The 19,919-nt window shown below is 49.1% G+C and overlaps 1 protein-coding gene across 2 annotated transcripts in view; it reads left to right on the top strand.

Annotated features, from left to right (window-relative positions):
* The first annotated feature begins 11,834 nt into the window (after positions 1-11,834).
* The window catches only part of eya (eya transcriptional coactivator and phosphatase 2), a 114,426-nt gene continuing 106,341 nt past the window's right edge, over positions 11,835-19,919 (top strand). For both annotated transcript variants that reach the window (XM_084577963.1, XM_084577962.1), the window contains exon 1: positions 11,835-12,061. In XM_084577963.1, the coding sequence (XP_084434089.1) occupies positions 11,906-12,061 (156 nt within the window). In that variant the 5' untranslated portion in view covers positions 11,835-11,905. The remainder of the gene's footprint in view (positions 12,062-19,919) is intronic.

Below are 19,919 nucleotides of genomic sequence, written 5' to 3'. Positions count from 1 at the left end.
TGTTTTGAAGAGCACCAAGTAAGATAGGCAGTGTCTAGAATGGCGTACGGCGGTGTTTTTATGCAACCTTCGAGTACCGCGTACCACGGTACGCGCAGCACTACGAACTGCTGCCTCGTCACGTCCCGGGCAAGTGTTTTACAGCGGCGTGTTTAGTGAAAAGTGTCAAAAAACATCGGGCCCCAGCTACATCATGAAAGAAAAGTTCCCAAATGAACACGTGCAACGCCAAATGCCGCGAGTTTGCTGGAGTGGTGCCGCCGCTAGCGCGGTGGACGACGGCGCACTGGCCGCGCCTATACTCCTAGTCGTCACTAGGGAGAGAAAGACGCGCGCCGCAACAGCCGTCGTCCACCACCGGCGGCGGGTGCAATGACGGCCTACAACAGATAAAAATTCGGTGTCTGGCTAGCCCCCGCCGCAAGCGGCGTTGACCTGCCCGTCCCAGCCCCGTAGGGCCAGGAACAGCCGCCCTTCACCACCTCCCCTCCTCATCATGGACAACTTTTGTCGGGCGCGCGTCTTTCTCTCACCCTTCTTTTCTCTATTTTCTCTTCTCTTCGCACGAGGCAGCGGAGGTGGCTCAGCGCCCCGCCGGGGTGGTGCAGTCGTAAGACGCCCGACTACTGTGCCGGAGTACCCGAAATCGAACCCGACCTCGGTGGCTGCGTTTCAATGGAGGCGAAACGAAGAGGCGTTCGTGTGCTGTGCGATGTCAGCGCACGTTAAAGATCCCCAGGTGGTCGAAATTACTCCGTAGCCCTCCACTACAGCTCCTTTTCTCTCTTTCCACTTTCACTCCCAGATTCCTTTCTTTCCTTACGGCGCGGTTGAGGTGTCCACAGAAAACAAGTGAGACAGTACCTTTCCCTTCCTATAATTCAATCACGACAGTATGAGCCAGGGGAGGTGGTGAAGAGTGGCTGTTCCTGGCCCTACGGGGTTGGGACTGGTAGGTCAACGCCGCTTGCTGCGTGGGCTACCCTGCCACCGAATTTTTATCTGTTGTAGGCCGTCATTGCACCCGCCACCGCTTAGGTGGTGGATGACGGCTGTTGCGACGCGCGTCTTTCTCTCCCTCTTCTTTTTCTTCTCTACTTTCTCTTTTCTGTTCGCATGAGGCGGCTGTTGCGACGCGCGTCTTTCTCTCCCTCTTCTTTTTCTTCTCTACTTTCTCTCTTCTGTTCGCACGAGGTAGCGTAAGCCCCGCCGGGGTGGTGCAGTGGTTAGACGCCCGACTACTGTGCCGGAGTTCCCGGGTTCGAACGCGACCTCGGCGGCCGCGTTTCGATGGAGGCGAAACGAAGAGGCGTCCGTGTGCTGTGCGATGTCAGCGCACGTTAAAGATCCCCAGGTGGTCTAAATTACTCCGTAGCTCTCTCCACTACGGCTCCTCTTTCTTTCTTTCCACTTTCACTCCCACCTTCCTCCCTATGAAGCTGAGCCATCTGATTGATTTATAGGAAGGGAAAGGCGCGGTAACTGTCTCACTTTTTTCTATGGACACCTCAACCGCGCCGTAAGGGAAGGGAGGAAGGTGGGAGTGAAAGTGGAAAGAGAGAAAGAGGAGCCGTAGGTAGCAGGCCTGTGCATTTTCTTTCCCTTCTTCCTACAGCCGCAACAACAGCGCGCGTCTTTCTCTCCCTGTTCTTTTTTCTCTGCTTTCTCTCTTCTATCCGTTGTTGTTGTGGCTGTAGGAAGTAGGAAAAGAAAATGCACGGGCCTGCTACTGGCTCTGTAGCTGAGCCACCTCCGCTGCCTCATGCGGACAGAACAGAAAATAGAGAAAAAGAAAAAGAAGAGGGAAAGAAAGACGCGCGCCGCAACGCCGTCGTCCACCACCGCTTGAAGCGGTGGCGGGTGCAATGACGGCCTACAACAGATAAAAATTCGGTGGCAGGCTAGCCCCCGCCGAAAGCGGCGGTGACCTACCTGTCCCAGCCCCATCAGGGCCAGGATCAGCCACCCTCCGTACCCCCCCTCTTCTGTCCGCAAGAGGCACCGGAGGTGGCTCAGCTACAGCAGGCCCGTGCAGTTTATTTCCTTTCTTCCTACAGCCACAACAATGCTATGAGCAAGGCTTTGGGGAAGGCGCGGTAACTGTCTCACTTGCTTTCTGTGGACACCTCGACCGCGCCGTAAGGGAAGGGAGGAAGGCAGGGAGTGAAAGTGGAAAGAGAGAAAGAGGAGCCGTAGTGGAGGGCTGCGGAGTAATATCGACCACCTGGGGATCTTTAACGTGCGCTGACATCGCACAGCACACGGACGCCTCTTCGTTTTGCCTCCATCGAAACGCAGCCGTCGAGGTCGGGTTCGAACCTGGGTACTCCGGTACAGTGGTCGGGCGTCTTACCACTGCCCCACCCCGGCGGGGCGTCTTAAAAGGCGCAGTATCTGTCACAATTCTGCGCGGACACCTTAACCGAGCTGTAAAAAAAGGAGAAAGGTTGCAGTGAAAAAAAGAGGGGCCGTAGTGGAAGGCTTCGGACGACCACAAAGCTTTCTTCATAACAGTGAAGAACTGTTAGAGGAGTGTTTCTTGAAGGAATATGTTTGGAAAATTAAAAAACGTCTGTAAATGTACGAACATGTCTTGCTCAAGATCTGCGCCTCAATCTAGCAAAAAGGCGAAACAGCTGATGAGCAGCGCTCAAATTTCGCATTACTAAGTAACTTAATCGCAGGCAATTTTTTGTGTGTCAATTCTGCAGCCTTATTTCGCCGATAACTCACATTATCAATGTAGAATTCAAGAGGCACATCTAAATACTTGGGTGCAGCTGTTCACGATACGTTGGCGAAGACACTGATTCTGAGGCGATTCACCATGCCAAAATCTCAAGCACGGTGCAGGAGTTCCCGGGTCACCCTGACCGCCGGCGGCTGCGTTTCGATGGAGGTGAAACGCTCAACTTTCAGTGCACATTAAAGATCCCCAGGTGACAAAATATCAGTAGCTTGAGTTATTTCTCTGACCCACCTGTAGTGTTTGTAATCGGCATCTAGCCGAATGTTACCACTCTGTTGGCCACTATGGAATAAAACATTGCGGCTTAACTAACAGGCTCGCTTCATCAGTGTCTCGCCCAATCTAATCAATCGGACCCCATCACAGTCTCCGGGAACTCTAAGCCACCGTCTGCATGCTTCCTATCTCTTACCATTACCCCTATCATTTTTCGTTCCATGGCCCTCTGCGTTGGCCTTAAGTGGAACCCTCTTCGTTAGCCTCCACGTTTCAGTCCCATAGGTAAGTACAGGTAAGATGCAACTGTTGTCCTCTTGAGAGAGAGGGAGATAATAAACTTTTCTTATACAGTGTGATTACGCGGGTGGTTCACCCAGGTCCGGGAAACCATTGGGGAATACGGCCTTCCATGCCTGACCGATCAGCTGGCGCTGAAGGGGGAGCTCTGTGTGAGCCAGCTTCGCCTCCCACTGCTCATAGCTAATTTTCTGTAAACCGTATGATTTAAGTTGTTCGGGGCAGTTCCAAACCATGTGGAGGATGTCGGACATCTCTCTCCGCAGGCCAGACATGCATTTGTGGGGTATTACTCGGGCCAAATCGTATTGTGTTGTGTCGGGTTTGGTTTGGTAGTGTGCGGGCTTGCATGTTTCCTCACGAGTGAGGTCTTTGTGGGGATCTGCGTATGTTCTGCGATAAAGTCGATGGTAGTTCATTATTTCGCTGTATGTTAGTGGAGATGAAGGTTCGGAGGTGGACGCCGACGGAGCTCGGAATGTATGACCTCGAGCTATCCTGTCAGCCGCCTCATTGCCCTCTATGCCTTCGTGTGCTGGGATCCACAGAATATTGTGACGGGTGTGTGTACCAGGAGTGTGACTTCTCATGATGTGAGCGGCAGCTTGGCAGAGTTCCCCATTGAGGTACGCCTTGCAGGCTTGCTGCGAGTCGCTCAAGATTGTATTTATTTGTTTGGTGGTGTGGGCGTGCTTGATGGCAAGCGCGATTGCGACTTCCTCAGCGTCCGTTATGCTTCGGCTTAGGACCGTGGCACTGGCTATCTCGGAGATTGGTTGCGACGGTTGCTACTGCAGCCGCCCGACCTTGATAGGGGCTGGCGTCAGTGTACGGAATGTTTGTTTTGCGTCATATGACATTTTGTTGAATCTGCGAGTGCTTGTCAATTGCGCTCCATCCCGATCTTATTCTCCTTGTTATTTCCCTTTCATGGTCCGGATCTGCTGAGGCTATACCTGTCCTAAGTAGACATATTCACCTACTACTTCCAGTGCTTCTCTACCTAACATAAACTGCTGTTCGTTCCCCAGGCTGTTGAACATTACCTATAGTCTTCTGCATATTGATTTTAAAGCTTACCTTTCTACTTTTCCTGTCGGCCATCAATCATTCTTTGCAGTTCATCCCTAGAGTTACTTAGCAAGGCAATGTCATCAGCAAATCGCATATTACTGAGATATTCTCCCTCTACCCTTATCTCTAACTGTTTCCATTCCAAGTGTCTGAATACTTCCTCTAAGCAAGCTGTGAATAGCGCTGGCGAGATCGTGTCTTCTTGTCTAACATCTTTCTTTATAGGAATTTAGTTACTTTCTTTATGCAGGACTATGGTTGCTGTGCAGCCACTATATATACCTTCTGTATGCATCGGTGGGGTGACAGAGTATTGTTACATTTTTTTTAACGCGAAATATGTTACACTAAAAATGTGTAGCTATAGTTTTCATAGTATTTTTCATAGGTCTGATGAAACGCCACAAAAAACACTTCAAGGTATACAGAACACTTCATCAAGAGAGAGCGCCACTGCAGTGCAAAGTCGGTCTGTTCATACACTTCCCTCAGTTGAACAGTAATTTGACAGAAATGAGGTTTCGCCCTGCCGTGGTGGTCCAGTGGTTAGGGCGCTCCACGGACAACGTCCACCGGACGCAAATGCCAGAGCGTCGTCGCAAGAGGGGGCCAACCGGATGCCAGCACTGTAGCCTTGTATACATGGACTCGACAACACCGGGTCGAGTAAGCGTCGAGTAAGTGAGGTCACCATTACTCGACCCGATTGGTGTCTACATGAACTCGCTTTCTAGCGAGTAAGTATCGTAGCGGCGCGTAGCGTCGAGATTTGTAGTTATTGTGCAAGTTTTTTACTCGTATTTGATTCCGTTGCCTTTTACTATTGAAAGCTTCGATTATTCTTTTTTATCGTTGATGAGGGCTAAAAAGCATTCAACTTCGCTGACGCTCCTCGCCGCTCCGGTTGCATTTTAATCCCAGAGTTCGCCATAACTCGACTCGCTGACTCGACAGCGTCTACATGCTTTTAGACAAGCGGGTCAAGCGAGTTAACCTACCCCCTGCTAGCGAGTTAACGCGACCCGCTCCGCGGCTATTTTACTCGACCCGACTGGGTATACATGAACCCGACAACTGGTTTTTTACTCGACAGGCTTACTCGACCCGACTCTGTCGAGTCCATGTATACAGGGCTTGTCTTGTCTGCACTATACGCTTCTCCCTCTTTCATTAGACGACGTGCTGAAACGATTAACGTCTCTCTGTTCCTTATCATACCATCAATATCTCTCTCCTCTCTAGTTTCTCACAGGACCTCCAGGTCAGTCAGCTGCCTTCACTCGCGGCCGTGTGACATCCGCGAGGGGTGCCGCTGCCGACGACGCTGCCAGAGCCACAGCCGGCCGACTGCGGGGCAATTAATAAACGGCGGCCCATATCAGGCATAAAGAATTATCAAGAACTACAGATTACAAGAAAAGAAAAACCCTAAAAGAAAAGGAGTACCGATTCTACCGAAGGACGGGGAAGGGACGTCGGCGCCCGTCTGGGCCCAACTCAGTCCGGCCCCTTTGGTGGCAGTCAAAGCTCGAGCTTTGGAGGAGAGAGAAAAAAGCACTGCGTGGCACGAACGACAACGACGAGCCAGATCGCTATCGCCGCGCGCTCCTCCGGAAGGCAGCACGCCTGAAAGGACCTGCCTTGTGAGCAGCGGCGCGCGCTATGCAGTCCCGTGCGCACCGTTTCTTCTTCTGCGACAGGGCACCAAGCGACGCCAGCAGCAGCTGTTGCCCCGACCAGCAGGAGAGGACAGCGTTTCGGCAGTTTCGGGGCGCAGAGATTGCGCCGATAAGGAACGACGTCATGAAGACCGTTCACTTACTGATGGGACCGTTGCCCCATCGCGGCTGCTGCTAGCAGAGGCATCAGCACGCCTGCTTGCCAATCGCGGTTCTCTCTCACTCGCACTCCTCTTTAGGAACAATGATTGAAGCAAAGTATAGGGGGAGATGGTGTCAGTTGTGTGTCTATACGGGAGGCATTAGCGCGGATTACAAGCGGTGCCTGTTTCTTGTTGGGTGTCGTAGACTGACAACAATTCACCGAGTTGAATGTGCCGCTGACTGCGCGGAGCAGCAGGTACTTTTTCAACCGACCAACATGTGCTTGCGAGCAAAACATCGTTCTTACGCGCAGAAAGACGGAGGACTACTGCCACTAAATCTGTGCCTGGTGCAATGGTAAGGAACCACAAGTGAACACCTTGTCGGTTCTGTCTTTTCGTCTTGCCTTTTGTGTGCACAAGTTTCTGCTGAAGGAATCGCCAAAAGCCAATGTTGTCATCGTGTCACGACTTCGCTGAAACACTCGAGACCGCGACGAAACTTCGTTATATAGTGAAGTTCGCTATAATGACACGTCAACATATCGCGCATCAATAAAGTGAGGAAATTTTTCGTAAGCACCAGGAGTCGATGAAAATCCCCCTCTTCTAACCTTGTACTGCACTACCGTGGTTGCAATGATCTTATAAAGATGAACCTTGCCGGCCTGACTTTCATAACACATCAGTCTAATACTACAGCAGCAACCAGATAGGCAGGGAGATGTTTGAAGCTTAATGGATAGCTAAGAACCCGGACACGTGTGTAGCGAAACCGTCCGATTCGTTACAGGATAATGAGATAGCCTTCCTTGATAAGTGCCTTTCTTTGCAGCGTAATCCTTGATGTTCTGTTTTTGTTTTGTTTTTAGTTTTGCGCGTTTTCTCCTTATATAGTTCAGTGTTTTCAAATAAACCGTCAGTTGTTAGAAAGCGCCCGTGTCGTCTACTCTTTCTTCTGTCCGTTGCGCTATTCCAGAAAATGAACTACTTCCAACTCGCCCAATACATTGTACTGTTATGTCTATGGCACCCGGAAAATGTGCACCTAGCTGCATTTACAGGGACACACCATTTGTCTAGGTAGCAGTGCTGTATAGTTCTTGAATCTAATAAACTACGAACAGAAATCTCGACAGACCCTACCGCTAGCTTTTCTAATCTAGTCTACGGAAGCGCCGACTGCTAACTGCATAGTGGGCCGTTGGTGATATACTATGCATGCAACCTCACTGCAGCAATGTTTTGAGCATCCTTATGCAGGTTTTTGATGTACCTGCCGATTGGGGAGTGCCAATAAAATTATTCTTCTTATATGTCCCATGCCGTAAGCATACCCCAAGTACGGCCCTCTGCCTAACAACGCTTCAAAATGCCCAAGCACTCGCAGCTGACGTTGGCAGCTGACCTCAGCAACCCTTCGAGCAATTTGAATGCGTTGAGTCACTTTAAGACAGGAGACCATGCGCATGTGCACCAATTAAGTCCTGACAAATCATATAATTACTTGTTTTCTGGACATTACATCTAATTGTTTGGATTGTAGGGTTTAACGTCCCAAAGCAACTCAGGCTGTGGAAGACGACGTAATGGAGGACTCCGAAAATTTCGACCACCTGGGGTTCTTTAACGTGCACTGCCATCGCACAGCACATGGATGCCAGTCCGTTTCCCCTCCATCGAAACGCAGCCGCCAGCGGTCGGGTTCGAACCCGGGTACTCCGACACAGAAGTCGGACATCTTAATCCTTTTCATTGTGACGCAGATGTGGGATATTGTTAGAGCTGCTGAGCACGTTTTAATGGAAATTCATTGTTTATGATTTTAACGCGTAGCAAAAATTTGCTTCTCAAGTTTTCCTGTGTTCGAATTGAGTAGTTAAAAATCGCCATATAAAATCTAGTGAGCTGCTTTTCAAAAAATAAATAGCAAAAACTGGGAACCTATCTAGACAAAGTCGGCGTACATATTGGTTTTTATGCTGCAGCTTTACAATATGTGAAACAATAACTTTCAATAGCTTTTCCCCTGAACTTGCCCGAAATATCTCAATGATGAGTCGTCTTCCGCTTGATCTTTTTGTAGCACGAAACACAGACAGGCTTACCCAGAATTTTTTCTGCAAATTTTAGAAAAAAGTTTTCGAATTCAGTTTTTGCTCTGCATGTTTTATAACTGCACAATAATAATATATCCACAGTTGCTTCATCAGCAGACTTGTGGTTTATTGCTATTTATTTTACCCATTGGCTCTTTATTGCAATCTTAATCGTTTTTATGAGCACGAGACAAACTACTACACATCGGAAGTAGAATGATCCATTCGTGAAATTAATTAGCCTATACAAATTTTCCGTCGCGGTGTATATCACATATAGCATTTGTATATCGCTTGTCATATCGGGTTCTCCCGCAAGTATACTGTACTGATAATGAGAGATAAATTGGAACCATGGCTTTTTTTTTTTTTTTTTCGCGGGTTCACTGTTGTACTGCATGCTTCGCAGGCGTCTGTCTTGCTAGCCGATGGCTTCTGCAATTGCGCGAAAGAGTGAGTGGATACGCATGTATTGTTAACTTTTTGTTTTTTTTTTTTGCTCCCTCTCTTACATATAAGCGATCGCACTCTGCAGAAATGCTGGTTACAACCCGTAACAGAAATATACGTGGGCGACAGGGGCGTAGACGAGGGGAGGGGGGGGGGATGGCTGTTGACCCCCCCCCCCCCCCCCCCCCCCCCGAAGAAGCTTCTGAGCACTGCATCCCCCTCCGCCTCCCCGCTACTCGGGGCTTTTCTTTGTCTTTTTTTTTTTCTACCCGTGGCTTATAACACACCGCGAAAAATATTTCTGGCTACGCCATTGCGTGGGTGTGTTGTACATCGGCCTGGAAACTCGTCACAAAGTCACCGAGTGGTACAGTAAGTCCAATGGTATTTAATCGATATGATAGGACTCAGTGATTGCCTCCGAAAAAACGAAAAATCGGTTTCAAGCTCTTGTCCGACCTCATTTGTACGAGAGACGGTTTCGAACGAAACAGCTTGGGGAAAAAAAAAAAATTATAACGCGCAGCAAGACGAGAGTCGTCAGTTTACCCTCTCCCTCTTTTCCCCGGTGCCAGCAGAATCGCAGACAAGCGCCATTGCAGCTCAGCGATTCAGACAGGGACGCTAAAAGAGTAACGCATTTATTTGTCCGACGACAAGGGGATACCCCTTCTGAAGGCAGTCGGCGCGCGCGTGTCCCTCAATCCACTTAGGCGCTGCGGCAAAGCGCCCGTCTCGGCGGAAAACGTGGAACAGCAGCAACGGACGCGCGGCGGCGGCGTCGCGGTGGGGGGCAGCAAACAACAACCACCGACTGCCGCTGCGAACTAATCGATCGATCATCGACGCGGCTGCCCCAACTCAGGGGATGGTTGAAAGGGGGCTTACTGCGGGTAAAGCCAGCAAGCACACACACCTGTACGGAGGCGGGGCTTATTTCTTGGAGGCTACGCCCTTTTCCAGTCGGCAAGCTCCGCCCTGTGTTCAAACCCCGGCCAGCTGCTCCGCACTCCGCCACGCTAGTTGCGTGCAGTGCGGACCTTATTCGCAGGTGACGTCTGTGGAGCGCTAAAGTTCGAGTTCAAACCCCGGGTAAGCTACTTCTCGCTGTTCGTCTCTCATGCGTTTTCCTGTTCCTGCCGTGTTCTATTCCTCCTGTACGCGGTAACTGAAGGGCGAAGCATATATATTAGCGCTGCTTATTGTTGGACTTTTCGACGCGTGGTGTTAGAGAGAGAGAAAAGGAAACACTGGAGAAATTAACGAGAACAAATTTTTTTCTTGTTTCCAATGAGCCAGAAATTTTATCCTCACATATTATGATAAGGTCGGATTAGCCTGAAAACTCGCATTCTGCATGTGTGGCCCAGCATATATCATGCGCTATTTTTCTCAGCATCGACAAAATGTTTTCAACAATATTCTTGGGATGTGGTGAAGGGTGGCAGTTCCTGGCCCTACGGGGCTGGGACGGTAGGTCAACGCCGCTTGCGGCGGGGGCTAACCAGCCACCGAATTTTATCTATTGTAGGCCGTCATTTCACCCGTCACTGCTTCAATGGTGGACGACGGCTGTTGTTGCGGCACGCGCCTTTCTCTCCCTCTTCTTTTTCCTTTCTTCTCTATTTGCTCTTCTGTCCGCACGAGGCAGCGAAGGTGGCTCAGCTACCGAGCCAGTAGCAGGCCCATGCATCTTCTTTTCCTTCTTCCTACAGCCACAACAACAACAACACTATCCTTCAACAGAAAATCGGCTAAAAATAATCAAAAAAGATCGGGGAGCAGAAGGCTGCAGCAGCCTTATTTTCAAATGAATTTTTCCTTGATTCAAACTTTTCTTCCCTTTTTATTTGTATACTGCGTCTTCTCACGTCGCGATGCGCTTAAAAAAGCTTTACCACTGACTGGCTAGGTATGTGTCCATGGCGGATATAGGACGGGCCTACTGCGGAAAGAATTGTTACAAAGTGCGGTACGATCGGTGCGAAGGATCGTAAGCTTACGGATTAATCTTCTGCTTGTATGCCATTACACAGCCATACAAGAATGGGGTCTTGTGTATTGGTGGCCCTTTCTTTACTGGTTCCTCTCTTTCCGAATTTTGCGGCACGGCTTGAAATTAAGTTCGGCAAATTTTCTTTCGGCGTTCCACATATGCAGCACTCCCAATCGAAAATTACTGTGGCAGAAGAACATATGCTACAAACACACCTTGAACGCTCGCGATGTTCTTCGCGTTAATTTGTTAGTTCAAGTCGTAATGTTTATTTCTGCACACTGTATGCATATTATTATTCTAGGAAAACTCATTCTTTATTAGCCACTGTACCACGCAATTCGGAAAATCTGCACCAGACACATGCCTCTTCCTGGTAATCCATATCGAAACACACACAGTTATAAACCGCATTAGGATTCCTTTTACCCAACTCGGCCCCACTTCTACTGTCCTAGCAGCGGGAACTAATTGTTGCGCTCATTTCACCGGGAAACGAAAAAAAAAAAAAAATCCAGACTTTTTCGGCTCATCTGAGCGCGTTAAGTTCCTTGTGTTTCTTTTTTATTCTCATATTTCTTTGCGTGTACCGTAGGCCCTAGGTGGCTACACGAATTGAAATAGGGTGCACAAAATGGACACCTTTTGTGTATATGCTATGTGTACATTGACCATGTAGCTATAAATACATTGTGATTTATGTTTTGTATCGTTTCTTGGTTGTAGTAATACCGTGTTTTTTTTTTTGTTTTTTTAAATCTTCTTCTCCCTTCGTCTAAGCGCTTGCGATATTTTGTGAGTAAAGAAATAAAAACGATATAGTCAATTTTTTTACACTGCCATACACAAGCATAAGATACACCCTGGTACTTCAACTAAGAAAGAAAAGACTATTTAATAGGTATTTGCTACTAAGTACAATGTTGACACCGGCCGCTCAGTTATCTTCGCAGCGCTCTGCACCCAACTTCTAGAGCCGTTCACACTCTCCCCCTTGCAGCCCTCTCCCCGTCTCGCGGCGTGGGTCCCGGCCGCCGAAGACAACGCCCGGGGAGTCGTGGCCTGGGCGCGCTTTGTGGACGGTCTCGCGCCGCGAGGGGGGGCTGCGCGCGTCTGCTGCGCTGCCTGTGTGTGCGCCCGTGTGTGTGTTCGTGCCGGTGACGCTCGGCTCTGGTGTGTGCGCGCACGGCGCATGTAGCATGCTCTACGGAGTGGCGCACTCGGCTTCGGTGGTCACCGCTTCTCACCAGACAACGAATCACCACCCCCACGGCTGCGGCGCCGCTAACGGCAACCGGAAAAACGCCGGTGGGCGCTGCGCATCAACCAGGATTCAGCTGGCGCCGTCCAACCAGGTTAGTAGGCGGTGATTACTCGCTGTCTTGCATCTCTATTCTCAGTCAGCTTACGAACATCACCTTTCACCTCAGACGCAATTATAGATTGAAGGGGAGGTGTTTCACCCCTTATGCTTAATATATAGGTACGTCAGCTAAAATTATTTCAAGGCGGACACGACTGGCTCCCTTGCATGTCACCTAAATGGGATCGAATCAAAAGCACAAAAATATTGCAAGCATCAGAAATGCACTCTCGCTTTGATAAAAGCAACCAATAGCTCACCCCTCCTCCTGCGCTCTAGCCGAACCGTTTTTTTTTTCTCATTTCTCATGATTGGTTAGGTGGGCAAAACGATTTTGTTCCACAAACAGGAGTAGTGCAAATGTGGTCAAAGTGACTGGTGCGCGTATTTGGTTTAGAACTAGGGTGCAACTGCCGGCAGCAGGAAAGTGCGGCTATATATGACTGGCGCGCGTATTTGTTGTATTAAAGCGAGGATGCAACTGCAAGGAGAGGGAAAATGGAAACAGAAGGGACGCCTGTACGCACACGGAGAATCCTTTATGCGCCAGGTTAACTCCCTAAGACCTACCAGAATCGCCAATTTGTTTAAGTGCTCACGATGTTCCCCATGCAATTTTGATTCCGAAAATATATTACATCTGTAGGGAAGAAGAATTAGCCCAAAAATTAAAAACAGAAAAAAAAATATTGCCGTTGAGGGCGTCTTTCCCTCAATGCACACAGTAGTAATGGGTTTCAGCGTACCGAAATTTGAAGCTTTTTTTTCTTTTGTATGCAGTATGTCACTGTAACACATTGCAAAACGCATACAAGTTGCTTCGTTCCAACAAAAAACTTTTATGATGAGCTTTCAAACGCTGCGTGGACGATTACGAAGCGGGGTGTTGCATGCTGCCCAAATTTTCAGTCCTCGCACCGCATCATCGTCGTCGGTGTTGTTATGAACTGAAGCAATATTCAGCTCGAAAACGAAGTCAGGGCCACTGTCGGACACTAATTCGAAATAGCAAAGTTCAGAACTGCTCCAAGAAGCACCTTTTTCTCGGGGAATCATCGTTTTTCATCGACAAATACTACCTTCTATGATTTCAAAAATGCAACCAACGCAATTAACGACCGTTCTCGGTGGCAGAACCAGCAAAACATCGAATCGGACAAATGTGACTCGTCATTGGCGATATTGGTACGAAATCCCATGACGACATACACTACGGCTGGGCGTTGACGGTTAAAGGGTTAAGCGTATACCTAAAGACATGAGGGTGGCAGGCAAATATGATGACAAGACAACTCGGGCAGAGCCATGCGGCGCAAAGCTATTTGAACGTTCTTATCTAAAGAGACGAAAGACGATGTGTGCTTCCCTCTTTCTGTCGAACAGCTCAACCACTATACTATTCCGCGTTGTTGTACCGTTCAACAATAGTCGTTTATTGAAGTAAGACACAGGCGCGCTTTGAACATCATCAGTGCTTTTTTACTTCTAGTTGCCAGTGGGTGTTTGTGCGTCCTCTTTATCTGTGCTGGAAAATACAGGCGTACTTGTCAGATATAGTATGTAAGCATGCTTCTTTGCTTCTTTACTTGACATGCAAATTGTAGCTGCCTACCGGGTCATCATCATCATCATCAGCCTGACTATACCCACTGCACGGCAAAGGCCTCTCCCATATTTCTCCACTTAACCCGGTTCTGTGCTAGCTGCATCCACTTGACCCCTGCGAACTTCTTAACCTCATCCGCCCACCTAACTTTCTGCCGCCCCCTGCTACGCTTTCCTTCCCTTGGAATCCAGTTTGTTACCCTCAGCGACCATCGGTTATCCTCTCTTCGAACAACATGTCCTGCCCATGTCAATTTCTTCTTCTTAATTTCCACTAGAATGTCGGTAACTTGAGTTATTTCTCTGACACACTCTGCACGTTTCCTATCTATTAATGTTACCCCTACCATTTTTCGTTCCATAGCCCTCTGGGTTGTCCTCAACTTAAGTAGAACTCTTTTGGTTAGCCTCCACGTTACAGCCCCGTAGGTGAGTACAGGCAAGATGCATAGTCCTAAATAGTCAAGGTGTACTTTAACATGTTTGTAGCCAAGCGCTCATTCCGTGTTTGTGTGCATTTAGGAGGAAGTTGGATTAAATGAATACATAACTTGAACGGAAGCATAGCCGTATGTTCGTGTGTTCAAAGCGAACATGCCCCCTCATGAGCGTGAGCGGAACAACCTCCCTGCCTTTCCAAAGCCACCTAGACTCTAGGTGGCTTTGGCCTTTCCACCTTCTTCTCTCTCTCCACCGCTAAAAAACTGCCACTTCTGCATACTCGACAGAGTCTTTCGCCGCTGATGACTCGTCACATCTCTATAGTTTTTTTTTATATAGAGACGTTTCTTACGCGATAGCATAAAGGCCCCGTGTCACAGAAGTTCCGGCGTTGTAACGCGAAAATGCGCACGTGATTTCGTATCGAACTTCTGACACAATCCTTTCTTGTGCATTGTTCAGGGTGATGTCATATACCGTTTCCCTTCTCATTCAGCATCCATCTGCTTGCTAAGCTAGAGGATACTTTGCTATAGGGATTGGAACTAACGACACATGTACCTCCGATAGTATATGCCGTTAATTGTCAGCTTAGATGTGCACCGAGAAGTGTGACAGATATTGCGCCTTTCTTTCTCTGCATTAACTTATGGACTGTATACACACCACTGCACGCAAAGCAATCCATGCCGCTGCTTTTGGTGATATGGAGATGTCAGCGGAACATGACGCAAATGAGCGTAAACTTTCGGAAAAGCTGGTTAGAAGTGCTTTAAGATTGGCGCCGTGAAAAACGTCTGGCCCTTTTGTGCATCCTGTTCATGTCCCCCTTTATTTTGATAAAGGTTTTCAACCCCCAGTATTTGTTTTCGGCCGTGTAGTGAAACATTTAAGGCACCGCTCTGCAGCAGCGTGCATTGTATATAGTGATGATGGTAATTTTTTCGCGTCGAAATGGAGACATCTTCAGGATTGTGCCAGTACGTAGTGCGTTGCGAAAAAGAGAAAAAGGAGGAGAAGAGTCAAATGTTTTGTGATTTCCCCGACGTTTGTCCTGTTCTTGGGCTCGAGCGGGTGGTAATAAATGATTGTAACGAAGAAGATGCGCATAAGCGGCAGCGCGCGATCACCGAGCGTAAGCTACGCCCTGGAACAACCGTCGCTCCGAACTGACGTTGTCCAGTTGCAAGTCGCGGCAATAAACCTTCATTTCAAAATACACATTAGAAGAACGCTCAAGATCGGCCTTAACTGTATATGTTTCGAATTAGTGAACAATATACTTATCTAAAATGAATTTGGGTCTGACGTCACTGCTGTGTAAAATCATGTTGATTATCTCGAATTTCTCGCATTTTTGCACTTTTAAATGGCCGGCGAATTATGGCAAAATAAAAGTAAATAGTTTCTAAGTAGCACCCGCACAAGAACAGCACAGCCAGTAATTAGTATATTCCCTTGTTTCAAATCCCCCCCCCCCCCAAATCCGACACACACACACACACACACACACACACACACACACACACACACACACACACACACACACACACACACACACACACACACACACACACACACACGCACACGCACACGCACACGCACACGCACGCACGCACACACACACACACACACACACACACACACACACACACACACACACACACACACACACACACACACACACACACACACCCCCGCCGGGGTGGCGCAGTGGTTACGGCGCTCGACTACTGTTCCCAAGGACGCGGGATCGAATCCCGGTCTCGGCGGCCGCTTTTCGATGGAGGCGAAAAGCAAGGCGCCCGTGTGCTGTGCGATGTCAGTGCCCGTTAAAGAACCCCAGGTGGTCGAAATTTCCGGAGTCCTCCACTACGGCGTCTCTCATAGCCTGAGTTGCTTTGGGACGTTAAACCCCACACACACACACACACACACACACACACACACACACACACACACACACACACACACACACACACACACACACACACACACACACACACACACACACACACACACACACACACACACACACGCGCGCGCGCGCGCGCACATACGTTAGGCTAAAAAACTTTAATTTAGAGGTTCCTATACTGAATTAACATTTCAGAATCAAGTGCCCCGTCAGTTTTGTCACGTTATAGCGATATATTTCACAATATGGCCAGCAAAAATGCGTGAATTGAGCGATACCTGAAACGGCATCAAATATGTCGCTGTCTTGTCACCGCAGACGTGGCCGCAACATTTTTGCATTTTTCCTCTCAGTTACACTTCGGGCTCATGAGATATAAAATGGCTAACTACGACCCGAGGTTCTGCGGCGTTGGCCTATAACGCCGCGCCATGCTACCGATTGTTCAAAATGCAGTGACGTCATGCACGCAATGACTGCAATGCTTCATGGCAGTGCCGGCCCAGGCTGAGTGATTCGAACGTAGTAACGTTACAAGTGATAGCATAAGCGACATTACCAGCACTCTACTAGAGAATATCAATAATGGCGTACAAAATTACATTCAACACCCTAAACAACTGTCCCGGATAATATATGTCGCATGCAGTTGTAACTATATCCTTGAAGTTTATGGCGAGAACCGTTACACACATGCCAATTTGCACATTCACTAAGCTGTGGTCGGTAGAATTTGAAAGTACCTCCGGGTAATTTCCGGCCCGGCCGTGGGGCGCACGGGTGTTAAACCCGATCAGCTGTGGTTCCTTGCGATGCTAGGTGTGCTGCCAACTAAAACAACTTCTGAATTCATTCTCAAGAAGCGCCCATCTCCACTCGCCACGAGCTTCACTGCTTGGATCAGTGCCAAATTGTAGACACCCCTTCCCCCGCCTCACATACTCACACCGAAACAGTCACACGCACACACAGACCACGGCTTATTCGGTGAAGAGGGCGCACTTTACTATATCAGACGAAAAGCATGAATGCCTTGTACTGCCTCCACGTCAGCTTCGTGACCAATCACGGCTTTTGATTAATGCTTTTAATTAAGTGCCCCGCCGGGGCGGTGCAGTGGTAAGACTGCGCATTACCCTTCCTGTGAACCAATTAATTTTTAATTAATTTCATTCAAAGTGATTGCTTTTCTTTTAGCCCTGCAGAATCAGTCTGAAAGGTCATTTGGACCAATTTCAGTCGATTCTGCAGATTTCGCTTTCTCCGCCACCACTCCTAACAGCGCAAAAGACGTATTTGTTCTGGTAGCGTTGCTGATTTATTTTATTTATAGGAAGGGAAAGGCGCGGTAACTGTCTCACTTGTTTTCTGTGGACACTGCAACCGCGCCGTAAGGGAAGGGAGGAAGGTGGGAGTGAAAGTGGAAAGAGAGAAAGAGGAGCCGTAGTGGAGGGCTACGGAGTAATTTCGACCACCTGGGGATCTTTAACGTGCGCTGACATCGCACAGCACACGGACGCCTCTTCGTTTCGCCTCCATCGAAACGCAGCCGCCGAGGTCGGATTCAAACCCGGGTACTCCGGCACAGTAGTCGGGCGTCTTACTACTGCACCACCCCGGCGGGGCGGTAGCGTTGCTGTTGTTGTTGTTGTGGCTGTAGGAAGAAGGAAGAGAAAATGCACGGGCCTGCTACTGGCTCTGTAGCTGAGCCAACTCCGCTGCCTCGTGCGGACAGAAGAAAAAATAGAGAAGAAAGGAAAACGAAGAGGGAGAGGAAGACGCGCACCGCAACAGCAGCCGTCGTCCACCACCGAAACAGTGGCGGGTGCAATGACGGCCCAAAACAGATAAAATTCGGTGGCTGGCTCCCTCGCCGCAAGCAGCGATGACCTACCGTCCCAGCCCCGTAGGGCCAGGAACTGCCACCCTTCCCTGATAGCGACATGTGTCTTGTCTTGGGCCAACGCCGATTTTATGGCCAAGTTATTAGTGCTTCACTATAGCTTTTTAGTGCCCACGTGCAAACGCCTCCTTTGCGAACCTGTGTTAAAATCCAATGCGAATAAAGTTCCCTTTCTATAGTGTTCACTACCCTCAGGTGGACTTAAAAATGGTGTTCATCTTCAATCCTGATGGAGGTAAGATTGACAGAATCCAAGCGCTCTGCGGAAGTTCTGAATACAGGTTCGCTCACAAGGCTGTGATAGGCTGGATTCTGGTTCAAGTGGGTTGCGATTAATCTTTCGGCTTAGAGAAAGACGGACCCACCACACACGCCGAGCGAAGCAAGCCAAGCGGTCCGACGCGCGCACGTATTGTAGAGACCTCGCCTCGTGTATAGACGCAGGGTTCGAGGGCGCGTCTAATGAAGTGCTGCTCTCTGCTCAAGGGGGCGGTTCAATCGGTAGTCATTACGTTTTTGCGGAGTGGAAAATCCCTGATTCAAATCCCCCCCCCCCCCCCCCCCCTCTTTTATATCGCGATGTTCTAGAAGCGGCGCACGGCGACAGAAAAGGAAGGGGGAAACCGGTGGCCCGGAAAGCGGCCACAATGGGACTGCGGCCATGCCGGCAGCGAAAGTCGGGGGTGGGAAGGCCGAGAGTAGTCAACTACAAACAGCCGGTACGTCGCCCTTTTTCGCTGGGGGGAGAGCGCCCGCTGAGCCCTCGCGAGAGTACACGGCCACGACGACGCGGCTCGCCTTCTGCGTATAGTTTATTTTGGCAATCTTGCTAGATGTTCAATTCGTTGAATGTCACGAGGGCAGCCGGGTGGAAGGAAGGGCGCAATAAAAAAAAAATATATGTTTAGAAAGCGGGGTGCCGCTCGTAGGATGAGGGGCGCGATGCTGGTCTCAGTGGGTGCACTCACGGACAAGGGAGCACGGAAAAGCATGCCCCTGTTTCCCCTCAACTATCCCTCCCGTCGGCCCTCCATTGTTGTCGCGGCGGCAGCGCGGGACAGTCGTCTGCTGCGTGTTCACTGTCGTCTGCTGCGAAGCAGACGACGACAGACAGGCATGGCGAACGGTGGACCGGCCGCTTTGTGGCCCGGTTCCTGAACTCGCATCGCCGCATTTCGAGAGGCCGACGTAAGCGATGAGGCTGCGGCTCTGGTCAGTCGGGCACGAAGCTGGAGAAAAATCCCTGCTGTCAGTCATGGTCTCTTCTTGCTGTTCTGTTATCGCTTTATCCGTTTCCGAACTTCCTCATCTTGCCCTGTGGTTCGATGGGTCCGACCTTCCGGAACGCTGCCCTTGGAAGGTCAAGGAAGTGGCCCGGAAAGATGGGGACTGGGCCCAAGGGAAGTCAGTGGTTGCACTTTTCTGCATACGGTAAATAAAAGAAGGAAATAAAATAAGAAGATAGAAACCATCGAAAACAACAAATTAGGTTTGAAGAGGCTCCAGATTCAGAATTTATATTGGCGACGTCAGCTTTTGTTAACCAGATATCTGCGCCAGAAATGCGGGCAAGCTACAGATAAAAAAGAATATAAAGTTGGCATACCCGGTCGAAAGTAGCGCAGGAACTGGCGAGTATTGAAAAATATGTTGAGTTCACAGCGGTACAGAAGAAAACTGAGAGAGAGTTTGGCCAGAGTGGAACGCATGGGATTGCATTTTTTTTTTTTTTTCATCGTAGTGAAGTCGGCGTTCTCGCACATAGCTTCAGCTGTAATAGTTATATAAGAGGCGTGCTATACAACATACAACATACAAATACAAAAAGATTGATTGATTGAATATGATTCGAGTGACGACCTGTGCAAACAATGAAGATTCTGTCTACTCCCCTTTACCCCCATCCATAGACATGAGCCTTCCCATTCAATAAAGGACATTGGTTGGTTGGTTGGTTTGTGGGGTTTAATGTCCCAAAGCGAC

This window comes from Amblyomma maculatum, chromosome 9, assembly GCF_055883805.1.
Source record: "Amblyomma maculatum isolate TAMU_Amacu chromosome 9, ASM5588380v1, whole genome shotgun sequence".
Classification (NCBI taxonomy): Eukaryota; Metazoa; Arthropoda; class Arachnida; order Ixodida; family Ixodidae; genus Amblyomma; species Amblyomma maculatum.
The sequence above is the reverse complement of the archived record's forward strand: the minus strand, read 5'-3'. Positions and strand labels throughout refer to the sequence as shown.